The sequence below is a fragment of the Nomia melanderi genome, chromosome 11 (assembly GCF_051020985.1).
Source record: "Nomia melanderi isolate GNS246 chromosome 11, iyNomMela1, whole genome shotgun sequence".
In the NCBI taxonomy this organism is placed as follows: Eukaryota; Metazoa; Arthropoda; class Insecta; order Hymenoptera; family Halictidae; genus Nomia; species Nomia melanderi.
In genome coordinates this window covers 7,508,602-7,528,027 of record NC_135009.1, presented here as the reverse complement: position 1 = coordinate 7,528,027, position 19,426 = coordinate 7,508,602, and the positions used below count along the sequence as shown (strand labels likewise).

At 37.0% G+C, this 19,426-nt stretch overlaps 1 protein-coding gene across 1 annotated transcript in view; it reads right to left on the bottom strand.

The window, feature by feature from the left end:
• The window catches only part of LOC116428878 (ras-related protein Rab-37), a 139,035-nt gene that overhangs the window by 81,643 nt on the left and 37,966 nt on the right, over nt 1–19,426 (bottom strand). The window contains exon 4 of the mRNA XM_031981065.2: nt 16,805–16,915. Coding sequence (XP_031836925.1) covers nt 16,805–16,915 — 111 coding nt within the window. The remainder of the gene's footprint in view (nt 1–16,804; nt 16,916–19,426) is intronic.

Below are 19,426 nucleotides of genomic sequence, written 5' to 3'. Positions count from 1 at the left end.
ATCGCGAGTAAGTTGAACTTGCAGAAATTTCAATGTTGTTCAGTGCTGACACGTTAGATGCGATATTATAGTGCGAAAGGGTGGAAATTGGCACACTCGTAAAAACTTCTTATTTTATAATTAGTAAAATTGGAGATGTTTATATTCACTAGGTAGTATTTTAACCAGTTAACTGTGGAATTTAGTTGAAAAAACCTCTCGTTCTGCGCGCAATAAAATACAAAAATGGTGCGTGTACTCATCGAACGCAGGACGAATGCACGTAGAGTATATTTTAATGAAAGATCAAAGCGAAACAAAGAAGAATTACATGTTTATGTGAAAAAATAAAGAATTCATCGCTGAAAGAATTAGTATCATGTCAAGCTTTACGATGCCGTGTATACTCGTCAAACACAGTTAACTGGTTAAAATTTCTTATTCGCGATGCAATGAATATCATCCAGAGATTCTAGAAAATGTATTCTTACATTATAATCTTTAGAAAGAGGTTACGTACTTTAAATGTAGGTTATATTCTACGGAATTTGTTAAATCGCTCCAAACCTCCATTTTTTTAACGCTTCCGCGGGGTTTGGTGTTTTGAAAATAAAAAGTCTACATAAAAACATTGCAACATAGAAGTTTGTGAGTGCAGATATAAATATCTTGGTTATTTGTACGAGGGTTAATTCCTTCCTGAGTTTAGAATGTCGAGTCGAACTCATGGCAGATGTTTCAAATTGAATATAATAAATATGTATACGATTCACGTTGACCGAAGGCAAATGCCAATTTCCAGGAATGAATATTTGAACTATGAGTATAAACACGTGGAAGCGAATGTAAATGTACATTTACAGAGAACATAAAATATATTACCTCACTAGAAAATTATTGAAATGATTTTAATAATATTAATTACTTTTATACAATTAATCATTTCAGAAATAAAGTTATTCTCCTAGAAATAGTCACTGTAGAAGTTATAAGACAAACGATGCAAGAAATCATCGAACTTAAATTGATTTGAAATTTGAAAGAAATGATTTTTAACATTTTTGTACAAATTTAGACACTGCTACTGTACCGAAAATACTACAAATCTAGGAATTTTTATTCGTTGAGGCTGCACGCGCTATAGAACGCGGAACATTGTATGAGAGAGCGACCTTTTCGGTGGAAATTCAATTTAAATGGGTGAAGTTTTTGGAATGAATAGGTGATTTCACGATTTTATAGCCGAATTTCCGCCAGAAAGAATGGTCTCCCGTATGATCCTGCACACGCGTTCCGGCGAATTTCCATTGAAGTCAAAATTTTCGATTTGGAAGCTTCCCTCGTATCAAACGTCCACTATAACACTATAATATTTATACAACAATCACAATTGTATACAATTTTCCGTATAGCTTGTATTACAACTATTTTGGAAAACATCCAGGCAGAAGTTTTGAAGAATAGCAAAGTTCTGAATCAACGATTTATCGATTCTACACTTTTTTACACTTTAGTATCAAACCTTTACTATGACATTATTACATGTATACAGTCATTGTAATTTTATGCAATTTTCCGAATTCAATCACCACTCTCGCAACTGAATAAAATTCTTATAATAACTTCTAGTAAAAGTATTCTGGAAAATATCCAAGCAGAACTTTTGAATAATATCAAAGCTTTGAATTGACGCGTTGTCGATGCTAACTTTTTCCATATTGCAAATGGTTTTAACGTCGTATTTCCAATCAACGTCATCCATAATACGCGCGATTCCACGCGACCGCTTACATAAATTCATCGTTTACCGGAGACTTTCCAATGCAGTTTCGACGGACAACGAGCTATCCGCCGGTTGCGTAAGCTGAGAACATAAATATATTTCGATAACTTCGCGCCGACGAATATTCGATTCAAACGGATTCTCCCGCGGTCACACTCGTCACATTTCACCGGTAACCGATGGTCTACCGTTAATTAATCTAGAATGAAACGATCGCTGACGAAGCTTGATTGCAGAAGCAAGCTTAGATTGCTAGAACATTCTCTGGAGTAGCGTTACGACGTTTTATATGTGTATAAACATATACATAATTAAAACAAATAGCGCCCAAGCATTTCTAAATTACAGTCGTTAAAATTAATGCTCGCCGGCCGTTGTGACTCGTTCCGGAAATAATTACGATATCATCGCCCTTAAACATTATTAGAAAAATAAAATAAGGGAGCGAAGCCGTGTTTTCGTACGTGTTTTCATTTTCAATAACTGAATTTCACTCCACGGTTTTCTATTATTCAAAAGCAAAAACGTTTTGCAATATAACGATTTCAATAAAGTTTTTTTTCGATTTTAGCATTATTACCTATGAGTTTCGAACACGTTCTATATGTAAATTAAATATTTGTTATAGTAATTCAATCCCTAATACCCAAATTCTAAGCGGATAATTGATTACATTGACAACTGAGACATTAATTAAGAACGAAAGACTGTCGTATGTCGCAGTTAATAAAATAAAAAAAGAATTAAGGAACAAAGGAACTCATAAAAGTCTCAAATCAATTACGTAGATATTTAATCTACGCTTTTCAAAACACTCATAAAGAATTGCAACCTATTTTATATTGACTGTTCACTGGAAAATATTGTTCCCTTTATAAAAATTCCCATGAAATCCCGTTTACCTTATGTAAAATATATTTTACCCTGTCCCTAATGGGGGCTGCGTTTCGCGTCTGTTTCGGCCGCCAGACTCGAAATTCGATCGGGACGCGACGACAATGCGAAGAAAACTAATTCGTTCGCTCGTTAACGAGCTCGTTTGAGCTCGTTTAGAATTTCTTCGGGCAGAGATGAGCGCCTTCTTACCCGGACGCAAACGTAAACTCGTTACCGTCTGTCTCATATCGGATCTCCCTCTTTGGGATTGCCTCCTCCGCGCGAATCCCCGAGGACTCGATGAATAATTGAGATCCCGCCTCCTTCGACATCTTTTCCCGGATAATTGTTTTTCATGTAATACCGCTACCGAACACCTCCTGCACTGCGCTCGGAAGCAATACTTTATCCTTCTGTCGGATTATCTTTCTTCGCAATAAAATATAATCAACGTCGATACAAATTATTTCATTTTTTGCCATTTTTCTTTGAGCAGGTGGATTAATTATGCAATGGAGTCGAAACGTTGCCGGTTGAAGTAATTGAACTTGCGGATTTCGATACACTTATTACAGTTTGTATTTATTTTTCTTGTAATTTATAAAGATCGGCGGAAAAAGGTGGTAAGACAACAACTCTCCTGGCATTTTATTTCTTTTTGTATGAAGATTTGTTTAAGGTACCGAAGTTAATAGAATAAAATTTTATTCCATTTGAAAGTGCAACGCTGTAGAAAAATCTGCAGTGACATAATTATGTGACGTATTTTGCCGGATGTTCCTATCCGAAGTTATCTCCGGTTGTTTGCAAACGGTCGTTGCAAAACATTTTCCTGAAGAGTGCAACGTGCAGTGAATTTTTCAGAGGCAACGGGCGTCCATGATAGCCGTTTGCAATCCGAGAATGATGGAGTTACGTTGTTCGAGCGACGGGTCGTTTTAAAGGTGACATGCTTGCGCGTTTTACAATGTCGCCTCCCTGTAATTCCGTTAGCGGGGACTGACAGCGTGATTATAGAGAGCAGTGGACACAATCTTGCAATCTTCTTATTGTGCTCGAGCAATTTTTTAGTTTCTATTGTCTGGTAATTCTTCGAATCTTTAAAATTAGCAAACCCATTTTCTTTCTTTATGTAGCTAAGAAATTTCCAGAATAGTATTTTATTGTTACACACTGTTACATATTACATCGTATTACCAATGAAATAATTATTTCGACATTTTTCTTAGTTCTATTTTACATTGATTTTATCTATATTAATAGTTACACGTAACCAATGAAAATCATAAATGAAACACATATCGAGAAACCTCTCTTATTTCAAAAATCATCTCGTGAGAAAAGAAGAGTGCTATTGACTTTATCAAGTCAAAAACTGTCTTAAAAAATGATTCCTGTGTCTTATTCATAGTTTTCATAGTTTACACGTAACCATATTAACGAATAGCAAATTACCACCAGAAATGAGATGCGAACTAAACAATCAGACTCTCCTGATTCCTCATCCTATCTATCAAGAGATCTCCCAACGATCCATTATTACTACTTTCAATTAATGTCCAGTAAATATAACACCTAATCCACCAACAAGCAATAAAGAATTTTAAACCTTTCGTTCCCGGATATGTATTTTACAAGCTACAATGCCACTAAAATGACTCATGTATTCTGTGAAAAAGGCTTACGGCTACACACCAATTAACCAAAACACATGTACTGACAGCTGACTGGCACTTAATCTGTCAGCCATGAATCTCCGTGTGGTACAATTTTCCTTTATCTTCAAAGCGTTTTCTAGCTTTCCAGTAATTTTAAATGTTAGTACCTTTGTGTATATACCATTCGTGACGAAAGGGTTGAAGAAGCATCAAATTTAATTGCCAACTGAATAGATTCATCGTAAAAATATGTCTCTAAAAATTTTCCACAAACCCAAAAACGGGGAACAGTGGCATTTCGCGCACGATGTATCGGCGATCCGTGGCGGTCGTGCGGTTTACCGTCCGGCGAGGGCTGCGACCGATTCGAGACGGCCACGGAGTGTTGCTCGAATCGGTTTTGGACCTTTTTGCTCGTACATGCGCCGCGTAGCACGAGGCCCGGCCGTTATTCTGGTCACGAACTCCGGGGCTCCCTTTCTCTTTCCTCTTCCAGCGCGTCTGGTTCTGTTCCCGGTCTTCCCTCCGTCCTCGTCCACGGCCGCCGATTATCAATATTTATGTCGATTTGCTTTTCGCCGAGCACCGCCGAGTCCACCGGCCTCGCGACAAAAAATCCGCGAATCCCTCCATGAACGGCGATCTTATCTATTCCGTTTAATTTACCGCGATTTTTAACAAGACCGCTGGACCCTCTCCGCTCTTCCTCCGTCATGGCACGTAACACGCGACGATTTATAATTGAACGAACCGGTCCGTTTCTTGCGCGGGACATTACCCAGAGTCGTCGATTGAAAATCTCGAGCCTGCTCGATTTATAACTTATTCCCTCGCGATTATCCCACTTCATTTAGCGAATTCTGGATTCTTTGCGTGATCCGTGGGATCGTTCGATTGAGCGTGTTTTGTTGCTACTGCGAAATCGATTGCGGTGGGCATAGTGGAAGGTTTAACCCTTTGATTTTCTTTGCGACTAAGTTCGACTAACTAATTTTATTATCGATAATTTGCAAGGAATGTTAACTGTTTTGTTTATTGTGAGTACATATTACATTTGAAGGGAAAATATGGAAAATAGAAGGACAATCCTCTTCGATCTACGTGTTCTAAAGAATATTGATTTTTCTTAAATTTGTCTGAGATTCTTCATCACGAGTCTCACTCGTCATTACAGGGAAAGGGCTTAATAGTGTGAATTTAGTTTTGGTTTATAGTATTATTTGAATATTTCAATGATCTTAGAATTTAAAATCTTTAATTGAAACTCTCATTAGAAATTCGAAGAAACACAAGTCACTTCGAAAATGTTCGATTGTACCGAAAATTTTGATTTTCCATTGAAATTAAATTGCATTTAAATTATTTTTCTTTGTAATATTTTTCTCAACTTAGACAATTTAAATATTTATTATACGATAACTTTTAATATACATGATATTCTAAGTACTGAACATTATTCTCATGTCGCGAGGGGTGAATTACGGTATAGAAACGTTCCAGGAAGGAATGCGTGAATCTTGAGAACGCGGATTATCATTTTACAAGGGAAACTGCAAACGCGAACGATCGTTTTGTCGCGGCGAGATCGCTGATCTGATTTACCCTTTGTGCATCTTGTACGGGGTAAATATTTGTCGAGGATGTGAGCGCGTACTACGCTTCCACCCCTTCTACAACCCCTCGAAGAGACTGCGGGATCGATGCCGAGAAATTCTCGGAACTCGTTAGAGGAGTCAAGAAACCGATAGACTCGTTTCAAGTGATAACCAGATCGCGGATATTTATGCAAATATAAACTTTTGCACGCCGATTCAGGGAAACTGGAATCGAACAAACTTCTCTTTCCTTGATTAATGGTTTCAGTATAGTGAAAGTAATCGTGCGGCTAGTTTCTTTAGAATGTTTCGTTTACTGAATTTTGAAGATCCGTATCAGTTGTGGATGAATAAACATCTTTGAATTGATAATACCTGTAAACCCTATATATGAACTGTGAAAATTAAGTAGCGGTGTATATCAGTAAAAGTTTCTTTGTTGTAAAATATTCAGTTGTATACTGAAAGTAATAAATACAAAATTTCAAAGACTTAATTAATTTTGACGTCTAATAACTCCATGATAAATGTATCGCTGAAGTATATCGTTTTAAATTGCTCATTAATGAAAAGAATCGATCACTGAAATAGGGAAAATAATATACAGTAACAAGCTTCTACAAGTTTCTGTAGAATTCATTTTTCAACCTTTTCTGTACGATCTCTGTAATTTTCTACATTTTATAATCTCACCTGGGGTTCTCCGAATGCGTTACATCGCGCTCGAACCACACCTACTATTTTTCTGTAAATGTATTTCACGATTTCTGTCACCGCAACCGGGTACACTGCGAACGGAAGTGTCGATGATTCACGCGTTCGGTTCACACATTACGATGATCGCTTTCTACCCAGGTAATACGAGACACGCGGACGTTCGGTCGAATCTGTGTCAGCGATGTTTCACCGGTGACGTCTTTATTGTTTCGCGTTTCTTCCCTCTATAATGTCGAGCGTGATCCATGATCCAGCCGCCAGTCAAGAGTAATTCTTTCTGAACCCCATGCCCGACGCATCGATTAAATAAAAACCTATAAATTTCTACGTCTGCGAACGAAGTCAACCAGAAAAACAATACAACAAAGCGACGACAAACGCGTTTCTGGAAGTGCATATATTCGAATATTTGTTTGTAAAAAAAAAACAATCGTACAGAAATTTATCCGCACTGTTAGATTTCTTCAATTTCATTAATTATTGAAAACTTAAGTAAAATTCTGCGAGTAGGATGAATTTTATTTGTAGACAGGATTCTTCTCATAAACGATGTGTTTAACATGAGGATAATTAATTTTTAATAAAAACAGTGCCTTCTGGCGTTTTCAATCGCTCGTCGGAGTAAATATTAATCCATGTTCCGCGGAAGAAGGTTGGAGAAAGTTATTAAACAACGAAGTTGCGGGTCGACTATTGCAGCGAAATGACATAGCCTGATCGGTTCAAAGCGAAATTCTATTCCCTAATAAAAACTTATTCGGGCCTCATTATTGGATTGAAAATTAATTTCTGACAGGTCAAAGGGCCAGCGAATATTAAATTTCCACGGAAGTTGGAAATCCGCGCCCAAACTGCGACACGGACTAAACAAATTTTCACGCGAGAACGTTCTCCTATTTGTCTTTTCATTATTACTTTTCGAAAATGGAAATCACGCCGAATAATCATTTTATAGAAAGAAAATAATGTGATTTACAAACCACAAGTGGAAAACATTTCTTTTTCGGCGACCCAACCCTGTAACTTGATATTTATATAAATCATATTAACATCCTAAATAACAATTAACTTAAAAATGCTTAACCATTTAGATCCTGATACATGTTCTATTATTTTGTTACAATTACAAATTCCCCAAAATAATTATCTAATTTTAAACATTTAATTCTTAAGACAGTGCACGTTTCATTATTTATAATGCACAAATGTTTTCAAATAATCGCCGCTTAATTGTGTAAATTATAGTAATTCGATTTAGTCGAATATATGACTGTTATTCTATTTAAATGTCAGTGTGGTAATGAAATAAATAAGAAAATATTAATAGACAATGTTATTTTTTATATTTTATGACTATTCCTACTTGAAAACTTCATACACAAACCAACATACTCACAATTTGCAGTGTCGCTTACTATATTAAACTATAGAACATTTAAAATTAAATTTTCGATTGGCAACGGAATGCAATAGAGCGTAAAGGATTAAAGTTCCTCTGCAATTTGAGCGATCGGAGGCGGGGTTGTTGCGCAATCGGATAAATCGGGTATCTACCTTGAAATTTCGGCACGTGGGAGGAAAGAGAAAGCTCAAATGGCGGGATGGCGAGAGGAGAGAGAGGCGACGCGAAGCGGGAAAAGGAGGAGAAGCCTCGAATCCGCCTCGTCACGCGGCCCGGCCCCACTTGGTACTGTCAGCCCGACTGATTTATTGCTCTCTGCCCCTTTCTCTGTCAACCCCCGATAGTCCGGCCGCGACGCTCGATTCTCAATACTCTCGTGGCCGATCATCGCGAATAGTTATTTCCCTTGGCCGGTCGCTTGGCCGACTGGCTACGATTTCACCGAACCGCTACAATGGAACATTGATGAACTGCACCTATGATTTCGTGCGAAATATCACTGTCCGCTGTAACGTTCGTTTATTTATTTTTCTATTATCGTTTTGCAGAAGAGTGAACTACATAGAGTTGGCCGCGCAAAGAGGATAAAGGGAAATAAGGGTTAAAGTAAACGATGAAACAGTTGCAATGATAATAAGAGGAAGAGAATATAGAAACGTGAAGAACAATTGATGGAAGGATGAAGAATCTTAGGTAGATAGAAACGAATTTCGGGTAAAGAAATGTTGAGTTGGAATCATTAGTTTGATACTAATTAATTTATATTAGCTCTGCATTGTATATCCACAAGACTAATATCCTTTCTTTAATGAAATGAAGTAGCCATCACTAATTACAGTTATTAATATTCATGAACTTCATTCGAAATACCTTCCTACCTCTCATTTCACATAGTGAAACCGAAAATGTGTTAATTATTTTAAGAACAAGCTAAATAGTTAAAAAATGGGAAGGAAACATGAATTTGTTATAAGACAGTAGATTAATTATTGGCACCTGCGCTATTTTACACTTTCGTTCCATCGTGTTCTCGAGTTTTGGTGAGCCAATCGCGAGGTAATCTTCTCACTGATCCACCGGAAACGCCTCAATAACCTTTGCCCCGTTCGCGTCGGTGTGTTTCCCTCCTCCTACGGCCGGCTTCTTCGTTCGTTTCATTCAGCCGCGGAGATCGTTACCCTTTCCTCGCGGTTCTTCCCCTCCGACGGCTGCGCGATTGATCGGGAAAGAGAGAGAAAGAGAGAGTGCCCCGCTAATAGCTCGACACAGGTGCCACCCGAAATTATCTGATAATGGCCACTCTGCCAATCAAACTCCGCGAGTTTCTAATTTGCGGCTCGTTGGCTCGGGTCACGGATTTTGCCGACTGGGCGTGAACCACGGGATGCTCCATAAAGAAGATCTTATTGACAGTGACGTTGTTTGTCATGTTGACTGCCATGGACATTTTTAGCGGTTTGTGTATCGCTTATTCTTTCATGGCAAAGATAAATAGAAACAATTACTAACCCTTAACAGACGAAAGTCTCTACTGTGCAGAAATGTAAAAAATACTGTTTCCTTTTTTATTTATTATGTTTGTTATAGTTTGAGATATATTTTCTGTTTTATTGTATTAAGTCCTATCAACGTTTTCTTTATATTGAACTGTTATCGTGTTGTTTTGTCAAAAAATTATGTTGTGCAAATAATTAAAAGTTAATAGATTATATATTACACTTCTATCTAGTTTTTTACGTTATTAAACATTTTCATTCGACAGTAATTGTTTTAGATTTTTGTGATTGTTTTCAATCAAACCGGAAACACCAATCATCCGTGACCGCCACGGCAGTCAACGTGTTAAGCACTTTGTAAACTCGTGGATTTGTCGCGTGAATAAAAATCTTTGCGACATATGTAAATGATTTTCAACGATAAAATGTACCTTGATATGGCCTCTCGTTAATGTGCTCGAGAAAACTTGCCGTATTCGAATAAATTGTATATGAAGTTGTGAAGTTTTTTATGATCATAATCAATCGTTTTATGTAGGATTTTATTTCTATGAAACGAGTAGTTAACGACCGTTTCATTTTTAAATGAATTTTATGTGTGCGGTTACTAAGAAAGAGTTTTATAAGCAGTTATTTTGCTTTTAATAGGAGTGTCATATTAATTGTTTCTCTTACAAAGTTGAATTTATGAGTTTCTTGTTAGTGTAAGTCAATTTCCATCGTAAAACTTCTTCTATTATTCAGAGATTCCTTTTTTATGCTCAAGGATTCTTTTAGCAATAAAGAAATACTTTGTAGACGTTGAATTTTAACATGCATTACTCATATCTATCTTTTGTTATCTGTTCGAGAAAACGGTAACATTATTCATCATAAAGTCCTCGTAAACGTATTAGTCGAAATGCACGTTATGCACAGCGCCACCAACTTCGAATTGTAACGGGGACTCATGGGAAGTGGATTTTAGAAATACCAAGCAAGTTTCCAACTATAGTTTCTCTATTTGTAGAAAACTGTCTGTTGTTCAAAATTCGATGACATAAAAATTGCTTGGCATCCAAATTTTAAATGAATTCCAGCATGATTCAATAAAATGTTTCCAAAAAAATAAACCTGAAACGGAGGAAAAAGTTTCAGAAAATTGAATTCAAAATAAATTCAAACCTACATTTTATCTAATTAAATGACAAATATAATCATAATTCCTGTCATATTATAAACATTTTCAAGTATTTTAAATGTATAAAATTAGAATTAAATTTCATACGAAGGAAACATACAAAATGAAGACGTCGCTACAAACTGTCGCGCAAAGCTAGCTTGCAATTTTCTCCTTTGAATTTCGATTCAGGTAGCCGGGATTCCTTTAAGGCGGTAAAAATGCTGCAGGTTACAATGTTTTTAACACGAGGCCTGAAAAAGTGTGCGATCAAGTATTTCGTAAATGTATTTCTCGCACGAAACGGGGCGGAAGGATTAAAGTTTCGAGTACGATCGTACGGTTGGTTCTCGAGCGAAGCCGCCGCGCCGTGCCGCCTTGATTCCCAGCCGATACGGGGATACTTGGGAATTATGTAATTATTAGAAGCGGCGGACGACGCGGAGTCAATGAAATTCAGATCGAGCGCGGCGCCGAGATAAGCGCCGCATCGGTTCGGCTCGGTAATTACATAATGGAGTAGCGCGCCGCCTCGACGCACCGTGAATATGCAATGTCGAATATTTACGTCGGATACACGGGAACGACGCCTGTGGATCAAAGAAAAACAACAGTCGTTCACTATATTTACATACACTAGTCCACCAAAGCATTTAAAATCGATACGTTTATAATGGAAGTAGGTATTTACATTCATTAGATCGAGTTAACACGAAAACTACCAGACACATAAAAATGTCCCATTCCTGATTTCTTTTTTTTACAATTATTTAAAAAATAACAGACGTTTCTGTAAGAGATTATTAAAGAAATTGATTTATCAATGCACAAATTGAATTGTAATTCAATTATAGTCTCGATAGATTCACTTTTAGAGTTTCTGCAGAGGAATTTCAAAAAGTCAATTTAACTACTTGGTTGTTTTAGTGTTCAGATATTTGAAAATCACCGTGTAGGTGATGTTTGGGGTATTTGCATGTGAGAATAGTGCTTATACGTTTTATTGGAATCGAATGATACGCGAATGAAGTATCCATTGCTTATAAAAATACATTTTATATCAATTTTAAATATTTCTCTGTATTTATCAGTTGGCACGTAAGTGTATGTAGAAGTAACTCTACCTATACAGTAGAATCTTCATTAACCGAACTAATTGGGGTGGAAACGGTTCCGATATTGAAACTCGATTTTTTTAAAAACGAAACTTCTAGCGGAAGAATTTTATTCTACGTTTTTCACTCGCTTGTTTTGACAAGAATCCTGTCAATTCTACCATTTGTATTTAAGAATAATCCAACCGTGCTGACCAAATATTCACATTCAATTTTCTCGGAACCAAAGTCTGAAATGAAAAGATATTACTTTACATTTTCGACTTATTTTTCCCCGTAGAATCTCAACTCTTCCGTACGCAAAAATTCTGTTTTTCAATCCCTGTGTTATCAAGCAAACTGTTTCCATTTCACTAAAATATTTCGAATCTCCATCAATTCCTGTATTATTAAACAAATTTCTTCAATGTTATGAAATATTTTACAATATACGAAATTCCTTACAGATAAAAAAATACAATAAATCATTTATCCACTATTTTTTCTTTCAAACTCTCTACTATCTAGATTAAACAAACATTGACTCTTCAATCGCTACATTATCGAACGAAGTTCCCTAATTTTACACAAATATTTTAGGAAATTCCGGTGAGACTAATTCCGGGTGAGATGACCTGATCTCATTTACATTATTAGACATCTAAATTTTCAATTGTTCTTAGTGATATACTGAATATTCCACAGAAGCCTACTTAACTATTCTTCCTACACAATTACTATTCATAAGTATACTTTCTTTTCGTTAGGCAGTAATGATATTTGCGATGTAAGAGTCCTTTCAACACTAGAATTACCAAAGAGATAGAAATAACCCACCTCTGATTTCTTCTGTTTACAATTACTGAAAAAATAACACGATTCTCTAAGAGATTACCAAAGAACTTGATTCAGCAATACACAAACACAACTTTACATTAACCCCTTGCCCTATGATTTATATCTTAACCACAATCGATACACCTACTTTATCGTTAATAATTCATTAGGAAAAGAAGAAATTTTGATGCTTATTCCGCGTCCACATTTACTCAAAACGTTAACAATTCATAATAGAAGAATAACATTTAATTTATACCTATTTAAACAAAATAAATAACACTTAGATTCGTCAATACCGATTTAAAATTTACGTCACGAGCCTTATACGACGTTGTAGGTCAAGAGGTTAATAAACACCTCAATAGACCTCGGTAGTTTTAGTGTTAAAATGATTGGGTCATCTCTCCGCGACTTAGCCTAAATAAAATCGGAGGGCGAGAGACCGATTGCTAAACGCGTTCCTCGCGTAACGGAATCGTTACGAAACACGGCGGGCCGCGCCGCGAATAACTCGGCCAATTAAAATCGCGAACGAACCCGCGCCGCGAGCGTCTTGGTTCGGGATCGCGCGGCGGACAGGCGTTTTCCCGTGGCTGCGCGGGATGTGCTCGTAACGAGAGACGAAAGTTCCGCGGGAAAGCCGCGACGAGACACGGCCGTCACGAGACAGACACGTGTTACAGGAGAAATCTGCGACCGACCGGCCGGCCGCCTTGATAGAGCAATTTCAACTTTCTCGACGATACGGCACGACGTTGCCCTCGCCGCGGACGTCTGTCTCCCGCGACTCGAAAGTGCGGTATCGTAACGTTGCGCAGGGAAACGAGACAATATCGATTTTGCGCGCAACCGCCGATGCAATTCCTTCAAAAAAAGTCCATCCGACATGTTCGAAGGAAGAATTTAAGAAAACTATAGAATTACTGAGTGTTTAGTACGATTATATGCAGTCCTTATCGAAACTGTAGAAATAGATTTTTTTGGTTTCTTCGTCCATTTCTTATAGTACGAGTAATATCAATTATTGTGGAATAAGAAAACTGAGGCTTATTTTATTGGGTGTGGTGGTTTTAGTGTTAATCCTTTGTTGACGAGGATTTGTAGAATCGTTAAAAGCCCTTTTTTATAGAGAAGTTAATTAAATATGGAACTCCGTGATCCTTTGCATTCGAGAAGAATTGTCAGTTGAAATTTGACTTGATGCAGTAAAGCTAGAATTTCATTCTTAACATTAAACTTCGTATAAGGTAAATCTGTGGAGTATTGGAATAAAATAGCTTTGTTTCTTGTTTTATGTGTGATTCCCAGGTCAGTTAGTTTCGAAAAGTGTCGTGTAGATTTCAAGAAGCTGTTAAATGTTTCAAGTGTAAAATTGTACTTCACGATTTACGCTTAAATTGTTGGATTGTTTTGATTGTAGACAAGCAAGTCTAACGTGACCGACATGACGTCACTTGAAAAATCAACGATGAGCATACTCGTTTATACTTCATGCTTAATCGTCGGCTGGTTTATAATTTCTTTATTGGTATAGAAATTTAAAAGATGACGCAGTCGACTTGGCTGAAAAGAAGAAACCACAAAGACAGATTTCTTCCTGAAGCAATGAAAAAAAAAATCTTCCGACAATTACATTAAAGGAAACCCACTTTGCAACAATTTTCAAGCAAAGTAGAAAAGAATTTACAACTCGTAACTCTTTATTTCATTTTCTAGAAACTTCTTTTGGCCACCTGAAAATTCTCATTCCTCTATCACTATTATTGATCATTTCTGTTCTTACGGTTGCCGTGATTATTTTCCTATATTTTCAGAATAAGGAATGGAGTTACACGGTTTTAAAAATGGAAACGGCGTCGGCTGTATCTAAATATTTGGTGAGTAATAAATTACGATAGTAGGATGATTAATAACGATAAATACTATTCCAGTAATACGTTTGTCAGTCACGTTGCACAGTAGGGACGTGAGCATTCATCTTATACAGAAACGCCAGGTTTGTCATAGTTTCGCTCGCGGCGTTACATATTGCTTTATTTAATGATTCGAATGCTTTTGTGGATCGCCGACCTGTTATTTGCAGTATTCGATACGGTGTATTTAACGAGGACGTGATATCGTCGTGAATTACAATTGAATATTACTCTCGATCAATGTTATTGCGGTTTCCTCCGGTACACACAGGGGCGCGGGCAAATAATGCCCCGGCTTTTGGTAACGAAAATTATATTCGATGTACGTTATTAATATTATCCCGTTCCTTTCCAAGCGGCCGAATTTAAAAATTCACCGACTCGATAATGAACGAACAACTCCGTCCGATCGGAATCACAATCGCGGAGCATCGCTTATACAAGTCCGTGCGAATTCGAGTAATTATACGCAGTCTCGTTCATACTCGTTCTGTTTATCCCCGGGGAAGTTAGATTAAAATACTTTTTAATTATTCTCGTTTTCGTAAACAGCGAGCAACCATTCGCAAATCTTATTAAGAATAATATCTTTCTTTATTGGTAAAACGTATGTGTCGTATATCTTCTTGATTGAAATCTCCAAAATGGCGCGGCGAGCATAAAATTTTTTAATAAGTTCCATATGAGAGTTTCGTAATTAATATTCAATTGAAACGAACGTTGCTCAATAAATCTGGTACAATGCTATCGTATAATTTTCAATAAAGAAGATGATATTGAAAATGATCTTACCAATAAAATATTCTATAAAGCGCCATGCAGATATTTTGGTTCGTTATTCGACGAAACTCGAACTCTCACACTCCAAAATCGTTTTCGAACTTCTACAACTGTTTTAAGACTTAAAAGAATGTTTAAAATTCGTAGATACAAATCTTCTAGAAGAATTCTTTCTAAAACAGGACGCCGACAGGATAAAGCGACGAGAATATGTCGAAATTCTAGCCTCGTTAACCCCTTACCTTAAAAGATCGAGTGGAACTCATAATAAAGTCTTCAAGCTGAATTCAACGAATACGAGTATTATTTTTGTTCAAGTGAAAATTAAAGATTCTTATTTAACATTTAATTTTTATAATAAACACGGACATACCTACAATGATTTCAGATTTATTGCTTTTTTTAATTAATCGTGAATTTGAAGAAGGATAGTCGCGAAATAAATCGTAAGGAAAGGGGTTAATCTTCCGGTACAAAATAAAATGGCGGTAGTTCGAGACGCCAGGCAACACGGTCGGATTCGCGGCGGTCCGTGACAAAATCGAAAATCAACATTGACAAGAGCGCGATGGGGATAAGATGGGGTTACCCTCTCGTTAAGTCGAGACGCTAAAATAAAATGATAGTGAAAGTCCGCGCGGGATCGTGACAAAATCGACGATCCGCTTTGACAAGGAAAAACGACGAGCTCGCTCATAAATTTCCCGAGCGTGTAAATACCCGCGAGAGATCGGCTGTAAAAGCAGCTTCGGGGCGGTTGGCATCGCGCATAAATGCATTGCTCGCATTGGCAGACGCTGATACACGCGGCTGTCGCGCGCGATCCTCCGCGACTTATCGCGAAACGCGATCACGATCGATTCAACGGTCTCCAAATCGTTCGCTGGAATGAAATTCAAGTAGTTTTCAATTGAGATTCGACGCATCCCCTAACGCTTTGGTTTTATTTTGTCTTTACCCGCGATCTTGTATTGCTAATGTAATTGTTTAGGCATGAGAATTGATTTTTATGGTAATGCGTTGTGCGAAATAAAATTGGGAGCTGCTAAATGCACAGATATTAATATTCTCTACTTGAAGAATTTGTAATCTTGGAAGTTAGATGTTTTCTTTAATATTTTCGTACAAGATATGCAAAACAAAGAATCATTTATTTGCGAAACGCGATTTGGAGAATGTTGTGAATCATCTTTCTTTTTTGAAAGAAAAGAATCCAATACTTTATTTATGTGATATTTTTTATGTAATTAAAATTATGTTGACACATTTTGAAAATGCAAAGGATAATTTCGATAATATAATATATATAATTATAATTTAATTTGATTAAAAAATTTAATATTCATTTTTCAGAGTTTCTATCAAACATTCTGTTAAAGTTGGTAAAAGCAATAAATCAATAAGTTCGGAGTATCTCGATCGCGATCGCGAAGCGATATTAAACAGTCGCGATAGTCGCAGGCTGTTGCCTAAACAAATGAATAAATATTGAACGTCGTCGTGTCTACGTACCGTGAACCCAATGCCAACAGTGGCTGCAAAGTTTCCGTGCTGAAATCTCCCGGTATCGAACTGGACCAACAGCGAGGTCTTGCCAACTCCGCTGTCGCCGAGTAGAATCGTCTGCAAATAAAAGACACGGTTTGCTCCTCGATACTCTGGTCGGGTGAGAGCCAATCTCCACCGAACGACATCGTTTTCGTAGTGACCGTTCACCTAAACTCTTCGATGAAACGTCTCGGCAGTAAAGGTTATCATCGATTGCATCTAAAAGATTCGGACACCAACTGACGAGAACAACGTCTTCGTTATTGCACGTAAAACACGGCTAACGATCGATCGAAGAGAATTTATGATCAAGTGCCTCGAAACAGTTTCTAGAAATTTTATTATATCCTACAATTCTTACATAAAAATTTATGCATCAAAAAATTTAGTTTTTACCATAAAATGGCATTGCCTAATTTTAACAAGAATGATCACGAAAATAATTAAAGGAAACTATTTTTAACATTGATGAAGACAACAACTGAACAACAGTTATCTCGTTATTTATTAGATAAAATTTCTTAATATCCTCTAGCTTCGCTAAATTTTGGAAAATTACTAATATTACTAAATACAAATTTCACTCGATTATATACTTAATTATGATCTCCAATTATTCTAAAATTATTCTATAACAACGAAATACAGCTAAAAATTACTTCCGAAAACTGACTTAAATATTATTAACCCTAAACCACTAATTCCCCATCAAAGTAACTATTGTTTCTACTTATGTCTACAGAATAATGGTTTCCCGATATACAGGTAACCAAGTTTATGTTCCCTATATAATATTTATATATCCAGTAATAGAAGATATTTCCGAATACAATACATTTATAAAGGTACTCATTCTGTCAATAGTTTAATTGTAGTGCCTACTGGACATAGTTTAGTGACCTATGGTTCAGTATTTACTATTGTTTTTCATGGTTTCTTTCTCGGTGCGGTGCGCAGGTAGCGCACACTTCGGTCACTCCCGTTGACTATCGTGCTGTGTGGTCCCATAAAAGCTGCGGTCGGCAGCCAACTTTGTTGCCTGGGCCTGCCTTTCCCGATAGTAACACCTGTAGCCGGTAATAATCGTTTGACCTGGCCACGCGGCGGATTATTACATTACAAGCCGTGATGGCACCTGCTTCGCCACAGGTAGAGGCGCGCGCGCGCGTATTGCTGGTCGGACAGGCCGATTGTAGGCGTCGCGTCGCGACGTGAAAGGGACAGGACGGGACGTGCGGCGGGTTATTGTCATTATCGGTGGAATGAGTTACAACGTGGATAGAAATGAGCTACTCCGACTCTTAGCCGTGACACGTGCCAATCAACCCTTCGCCGGCGATAATTTATTAAACCCTCGCACCCTTGACGCCATCTTAACGCAACACCTTCGAGATATTTACGAGCGACTGGAATTAAGCTTACCATGCATGAAAGTTCACTGACGAAGATTTTTAATTACTCGTTAACCCCTTGTCCTACAACGAGTGAGACTCGTGGTGAAGATTTTCAACATGATTCAACAAATATACATATATTACTATATTACAAATATATATATATTACTCAGTTTATTCGATTGCAAAGTAAATATTGTTCTTCTGTAATCGACTATTATACTTAAAAGGTAATATAGGCGTAACATATGCTTAGAATTTTTCTATTTTTCAAATAAATTATTAATGACAAAGTGGCCGTATCGATTAGAGTTGTAAAAGAAATCATAGACATCAAGGGGTTAAACAGAAATTTAGTTAAATGGAAATTTTTAATTTATTTTAATTCGTTTATCTTCGAAATGGGATATCGTATAGATTCATTTAATTTTCCTTTGGAGAATCTTGCTAGAAATTGTAAAATAGGAAACTGCCGGTATGCAATATGATCATTCGAGTTTTTATGAATATTCTGAGCATACTATTTACTTAGATTCTTTTTATAGAACGCGAAGACGTGTTCCGAATACCAGTATCGGTAGAAATTTGTGTGACACAGCTTTATATCTTCATCCACCGGAAATACGTATCACATTCACAATCTGTCGCAACCTGTTGAATAATATAGCCATTTCGTTGAACGTACACCTGAATATCTCGGACTGTTTTGATCTGCATGGAAGGATACTAATTTTAAGCATTCAATTTGGAGATAAGGATCCCCTAAGTGATCTGTGGACACGATACCTGGTTAGGCAAGAATAATTTAACCATATTGGAAAAAGTGTCCACTTTATAGGTACTTCTTTCCCAAGTTTATCCGAACTAAATCTTGATCGACTAATTTGATCGAAGAGCCTGAATATCCAGCTCTTAAATCAGTCGCGATGGGGCTCCCAAAGGCAGCTAAATTACACAGTTTGTATTGGCGACCAGCTGCGACATTTGCACATACCCCGCGTTATAAGAAATCTCTTTGATCATTTCTTTCACTCTCTTTTTCCTTATATTTCTCCCTTCCCATTCTATTTCCCCTTCTTTTATCATTATTAAAATCAGAACACTGTTTTCTTTATTTCATTGCACCCCATTCATTTACCATTCAATTTATGGTTCCATATTTCCCATACGACATATTTACTTTATCGTACTT